At 32.6% G+C, this 7,305-nt stretch overlaps 1 protein-coding gene across 1 annotated transcript; it reads left to right on the top strand.

Moving 5' to 3' along the window:
• The first annotated feature begins 5,680 nt into the window (after positions 1-5,680).
• Positions 5,681-6,697, top strand: LOC149164221 (uncharacterized). Its single transcript, XM_089430885.1, has one exon. The coding sequence runs from the start codon at positions 5,743-5,745 to the stop codon at positions 6,550-6,552; it is 810 nt and encodes a 269-aa protein (XP_089287011.1). The 5' UTR covers positions 5,681-5,742; the 3' UTR covers positions 6,553-6,697.
• Positions 6,698-7,305: the final 608 nt, after the last annotated feature.

Genomic DNA, 7,305 nt, shown 5'->3' with positions numbered 1-7,305 from the left:
CCGTATTATACTCACAATTACATATTAAAGAAAATCAAGGGTGAAATCATATTGTAATATCGTATTATACTCACAATTACATATTAAAGAAAATCAAGGGTGAAATCATATTGTAATATCTTGTTAATAGTAATACATTTTTTAATAAATGAATTGAAATCATATTTTAAGGTTTATGAGACAAAAAATAATTTATGAGACTATTAGTTCCTTGTTTTTTGTTTTTTGCAATTTAATTTTTTTCCAATTTAAATTGATGATGAGTTGGCCCAACCTTCCAACAATCTCTTCGCTAAAAATACATGCCAAGAAACTGATGCTAACATGTTCTCATAACTATCTCTGATGTCTTTGAATGCATCACATTCCAAAATGAAATGTTTTTCCGATTCCACAGCCCCAGACGTACAAAATGTACACGCCAGTTCTTCCCAAGCTTCTTTAGGCCTTTTCCACCATCTTGTTTCACATTGAAGTTGATGTGAGTTGGTCCTTAATTGAGCAATAAGAACCTTTGCCCTCCACGAAATACTAGCTCCAATGAACTGTTTTGTTGTTGTAGATCACAGGTAGGGTTGAATTCCTCAATATAATATATCTCTTTTCTACCCAACTCTTTTCCCCATACCTTTTTATGAAACTTCTCCATAACAAAATCTTTTAGCCTTACTTATAATTAATGCATATTTTATACAGTTGATTAAGTTGTCACGTATCTAAATCAACACAAAAGTTTCTATAGTGTTATAATTTAATATATAGATTTATTTAATATTTTAGGGGTATGTTATATATTTTATTTTAATTAATTTAGTTAATTGTATTTTTTATTATATATTAAAGTATAATAATAATAATAATTGATTTTAATTTTCAAAATATTAATGTTTTAATATTTTTTATACAAATAAATGTATAAATAAAAAACTTATTTTGTAAAATAATTTTATAAATATTTTTGGCTAAAATTAAATCATAAAAATAATATTTTAATATAAAAATGTTTTGTAAAAATAATTTCAATATATAAATATTTTGGATTAGAGATTAATCTTGATCCTTGTTTCAAGATGAAAGATGTCATGTGAAAGACGAAAAGACGATTGTAATGTGTTGATGTCCTTTGTACATTGCTGAGGATATAAGGTATATTTTGAAACCATCATTTTTACTTCAAATTTGTTACTTTGATACTCTATTTTAATATAGAAATGTTTTGTAAAAATAATTTCAATATAGAGATATTTAGGATTAGATATTGACCATTTTCCTTATTTCAAGGGTAAATATGTCACGTGAAAGACCATTGTAATGTGTCAATGTCCTTTGTACATTGTTGAGGATATAGGGTATATCTTGAAACCATCAATTTTACTTCAAATTTGTTACTTTGGTACTCTATTTTTGAATTCATGTTCTTGTATGTTTTCTCACTATCCTATTGTTAATTAATTAACATATATATGCAATATCATGTAGACTTACCAAATATTATAAAACCATTCAATCACAATGGTACCATAAATTTAAAACACATAATTGAATTTTCAAATAATACTAAACAACCAAAAACTAATAGTAATTTAGCATACTCACAAGTAAGTCATGACAACCTACCTTTTTGGGAATTATCCACCAACTAGCTACAAAAGAAGGATGTGCCAACCAAACATAGGCTCTTGGTTGCACCAATTCTCTCTCAATAAGGGCCACCCTTGAGCTAAGGCTACAAATCCACAAAAGCAAATTTTTCCTATGGCTGACGCTAACTCTCTTCAAATAATCCAATTCCCAAGTTCATAGTAAATTTTCCACCTACAATAATGTCAATCCATAATTCTCTTTTCCCATTAGCTCATACAACCCAAGGAATGTAATCCCCTTCTTTTCTTAGCAATTATTGAGGCTATCGTACTTCCCCCGAAGGATCTAGCACAAGTTAGCAAGGAAATATTATTGCTAGGATTCTAGGTATTCTCAAATTTAGTTGAACTCCTCAATAATAACAACTCTTGCTACATGCAATCCTCATTTCCTTCACAATTCAACATGTTTTGTATGGTAGTTCTATGGCCACTCATGTTGAGAGAGAACTCTCCTAAATTTCCTAACATAATTGTAATTTCATCTCTCTCAACTTTCTTAACTGAATGACAATTCAAATTCTCACAATGATTCCATTTCATATTCTTCCATGAAATATTAATTTGAGCAGGTGAGTTTTTTGAGCCATAATGGTAGTTCAAATAGATTGGTTACTCTAACCCACCTAGTAGTTTGAACTCCCTAATAATTTGAATTCTGCAATAACTCGAACTACCACAAAAAATAATCGAACTCTCTCCCTTAATTTCCAAAGAAGGCATAAGGTGAAATTGCATGTCATGAAGGGTTCATTATCTCTACGAGAGCCCAGATACCCTCCTTCATGTAATTAATCCCTAACCTATGATAAAATAATACACAAATTAAAGATTGTTAGTTAACAAGGTTAAGAAATCATGGTAAAGTCAAAATAATATGATATTATTTTAGCCCCCCTTAAGCCCCCTAACCCCCTTATACTTTAGTTAGGGGATCCAAATTGTTGTATATATCCTTATATATTGTGTAGTATTATGCAACAAAAACCACAACAATTGACCTATTTTTGTAAAAGCAAGCAATTCATGCCAATAATAATGATATTAACTAGGGAAATGTTCTAACTTTTACAGACATTTGAATCTCCATTGAAGCGAATCTAGGAAAGTGTCTTCATCAAGAGATCACTCTGGAATATATCGATCACCTTTGGACAAAAAATGTTGAACTATGAACACATTGCCTTTCATTATAGGGCTTATTTAAGCATAGTTGTTGAGCTAGGATGAATAAATTGGACAAAAAGCTCTTTATGACTTCATTTAAGAAATACTTTAGTCTTCTATGTATTTAGACACGTTCTCAGGTAGTTGAAATGCTCATGCATATTTCAACGTTGATTGATGGACTCAAATAATGTAACTTCAACTTACTGAAAATGTATTTATAGACACAATTGCATACTAAAGGAAATTAGGGGTGACATTTGTACCATATCGTAATATATTGTACACATAATAATTTTTTTATTGGCTTTGTGTACAATAAGATATATCTACATGTCATGCATCTGATAAGATTGTTGCAAATTTGAATTAGCACAATAATTTATTTATTCTTCTAATTAATTGCATAATGTTAGTTAATATTTTATGGTTATGATATGCTTTTTAGTTTGATTAATTTGACTATATATGATTCTAAGATGTGTTTTTCATTATATGTTTGTTTACAACAATAATCACATAGTTGTACATTCTTTATAAGTTAATGTTTTGACATCCTTTTCAACAAAGAAGTATAGAAATTGAAAATCCATTTTGTGGAAGGGTTCCAACTCTAAGCACCATTAATTGGAATTGAATCAAAAATATTTTTGATGTATATTGTTTTTAGATTAGAGATTGACCTTGTTCCTTGTTTCAAGGGGAAAGATTTCATGTCAAAGACTACACAGTGTGTAGTTTTATATTACAAAAATTGCACTAGTTGATTCATTTTTTACATAGAAGTAAGAAATTTATAGTAACAATAATAATCTAATTTTTAAGGTCACAACCTAACTAGACACTAAATTGATGAATGATCTCTATATATAACAACAACCACTTGGTTGCACATTCTTCAAAGGTTAATGATTTAGCATCTTCTTAGATAGAGAAGCGTACAAATTGAAAACCCATTATGTGGAAGGATTCTAACTCTAAGCACCATTGGTTGGAATTAAATCATAAAAATAATTTTAATACAAATAGGCATTAGATAATAAGTTGACATTGTTCTTCATTTCAAAGGGATAAGATCTCATGTCAAAAACTATATATGTTATGTAATGTTAATTAACAATTTTTTTTAGTAATAAACTCATTTTGTTATAAAAACAAGAAAATCATAACAATAACAATAATAATAATAATATTAATAATAATAATAACATAACCAAACACCAAAAACATAAGACATTCTTAAAGACATAAGACATTCTTGCACTTGATTTCACATTATCCAAAGGTTAATGCTTTGACATTTTCTTAAAGAAAAAAGTGTGCACACTAAACATTTTATAAAATGATTATATAACTATAACTTAATAAAAAAATAATTTCAATACAAATCCACTTTAGATTAAGGTTGATCTTGTTACTTATTTTAAAGGGAAGGATGACATATCAAAGATGAGAGACATTGTGTAGCATAATTGTAACCATTTTCAATTTTTTTTAATGGCAGTAAGAAATTTATAGTATAGTAATTTACTATTTAATTATTTATACATTTTTAAAATTATAATATAATATAATTTTTAAAGTTACACGGTACTATGTATTAGATATTATAGTACATATCAAATTGATGTACAAGTCTTTTTTGTTTGTAGTATAAGATACTATTTTATATATTAATATATGAAATGTAAATATGTTATTTTTTTTCTTGTAAAAAAATATGTATAAATCTAATTTTAGTACATATACTAATCACCACCTAATTGATATATAAGTCATTTTTGTTTATAGCACAAGAGACCATAATTTGACCACATAATATACAACAAAATATAGGGAAATGTGCATATGCTACTACTCAAAATTCCAATTTATAATGTAGAAAGGAAAAAATTAAATTCCCACCCATCCATTTCTTTGGAAAATGACAAAAAGAGAGAAAAATAGAATCTCATGTCAAGTTGTTTGCTTTACCAATTGGATTACCTTGAAGGTAAACATTTCTTCTAGAGAGGTGGAAACTGTATGGATTTGGTTAAGTTTGGATGAACATGAAACTTGAAAAACTCATTTAAGAAATTGAAGGCAGACCAACCTTAGTTGGGTTGGTAGTGTCTGACTTTTCAGGTATGGTTGGGGGAGGGCATTTTCCTGCCTTTTAGGTGGAACCTCATGGGTTGGGGGGCAGGGTCACATGGTGGTTGAAAACTAGGTTCAATGTCCACCTATTTCGGTGGAAAGAAAAGCGGAGTTACAGATGCACGTGTCCAGGGGTTATCCTTGAGATCCCCGATTGCGTTTCCAAAATTTAATATTAAAAAATAAATAAAAAATTCCTGTTGCTTGTTTATTTTAATTTTCTAAATTCAGTTCCAACCATATCTCTTGAGTGGAGAAAAATACAATATATCCGCTAAAAACGTCGGGACTCGGAAACGGAAAGCCTAAAAACTGTGCAGGCCTCGGTGTCCACGATGGCATCTGCCGCGCATATTACGCTTAAAAAGGCGCCTCTGCCACCGCCAGTTTCTCTGCTATCTTTGACTAAAGCGACGTCCACGTAGGCAAAAGGACGTGGGTAAACGGTCCGTCCAACAGGTGTGGTGGGAAAAATGGGAATCTTGCAGGGTTTTTTAAAAATCGGAACCACGTGTCACGGCATGCAGCTTGTCAGATCACGCCGGCCAGCCTGGACTCCGTACAACTGTCACGCTCTGTAGAGTTCGCCTGAGTGGTTGCCCATTCCCCAGGCACATCGGTGCGTGCTTCCAACGTTCCCCCACTAATAATAATGAATAATATTTATTATTATTATTATTAAATCTTGATCGGTATCTCTGCCCCCCGCTCTATTTATATCAGCGGCGAGCGCAATACCGTTTCAAAGATCTCGCGAGTTTCTTGACGTTGGAGGTTCGAGTCTGAGAGAGATATGATGTCTAGTTCTGGTAGTAAGCACGCTAGGGATGGAGACGAAGGTGAGGAGGCAGAGAGCGGCTCGCCGCGGCTGAAGCGTTTCTTTCCGGGACTGAGCCCTCGGGCGGAGGAGCTGATCAATATTCTGGAGGAGGAGGAGGAGGAGGGGGACTGCGAGGAACGTAATGGTGAAGAGTTTGTGGCCGCGGAGGAGGTTCTCTGCGGTGTTATGAAGAGTCTGGAGGAAGAAATCAGCAGTTCCAGCAGAGGCGGGGGGATTCGTTCCCCCGACGACCTCTCGGATAAAGAAATCAGCAGTTCCAGCAGAGGCGCCGCGGAGGAGGCTCATCTTTGCGGTGTTATGAAGAGTCTGGAGGAAGAAATCAGCAGCTCCAGCAGAGGCGAGGAGATTCGATCCCCCGACCTCTGGAATAATGAAATCAGTAGTTCCAACAGAGTCGAGGAGATTCGATCCCCCGACCTCTCGCATATGGATGAAATGAGTTACCTGCTGAGGGCTTCGGATGACGAGCTCGGCATTCCGCCCAGCCCCTCTGTGTACGAGGACGCTTATTCTGCTGTGGCGGAGAGCCAGGTGCTGGGAGACTCAAATGCTGCTTGTAATTTGGAAGGGTTGTGGCAGCTTGAAGACCAGCTTGCTGCTAACAGTTACAGCAACTGGTTCATGTTGCAGCAACTCCAGGCGCCTGAGTATTATGAGTATGCGGATGATGAGAACCAGGAAAGAGATTGTGCAAGCACTAACTGTAGTTTATTTGACATCTTCTCCGAAGGAGGAGAGCAGCGTCCCATGTCTTGTAGATAAAGAAAGAAACAAAGAAACAACTGGCATGTAATGTGAAATACGGTTATATATATCAATCACTGTAAAATGTTGTTCGAGTCTGCAAATTTTCCTGTTAAATCTCATGTCTGTTGGGGGTTTAATACCCTAAACTGTTAACTGTAACTCTACTGTGAATATATTGAGGAGGGATTACTTGGGTAGCCGTTAACAATAATATGTTTTAATTATCAAATAAATGTGGAAATCTCATCAAATGTAATGATTAAAGATATAATAATGAGATATTATGTTATAAAATAGGATGATTAGGTTATTATCATGCAGAATGACAACGACAAGTCGTTCAACGGCATTGTCGGTTATTGGATATATATATATATATATATATATATTTGGGGATTCTGAACATTTAATCTTGAAGTTAAATAATATTGAGACAATGGTTTATGGGTTATTGGATGGGTTTTAATCTTGAATCTAAATAAATAACTTAAAAAAATATGGTTAAAAATAAATTTAATAAAAAGTCACAAAGATTGTGGGTTATTGGATATAATAAAAAATCACAAAGATTGTGGGTTATTGGATATATTTTCTCGGTATATAATGTTATTTTGAAAATATAATAATAAATAATCACAAAGATGGTGGGTTATTTTGAAAACATAATCACATAATAGTTTGTGGGTTATTGAATATATTTTCTATTTGAAAATATAATAATAAATAATCACAAAGATGGTGGGTTATTAGATATATTTTCTGGATATA

Source organism: Pinus tabuliformis, chromosome 5_1 (genome assembly GCF_031772625.1).
Source record: "Pinus tabuliformis cultivar Carrire ecotype Pingquan chromosome 5_1, CPIR1, whole genome shotgun sequence".
Taxonomy (NCBI): Eukaryota; Viridiplantae; Streptophyta; class Pinopsida; order Pinales; family Pinaceae; genus Pinus; species Pinus tabuliformis.
This window is presented reverse-complemented; position numbering and strand designations above follow the sequence as displayed.

Coding starts and splice junctions, on each gene's coding strand:
- LOC149164221 (XM_089430885.1), top strand. CDS start 5,743: ATGATGTCTAGTTCTGGTAGTAAGCACGCTAGGGATGGAGACGAAGGT.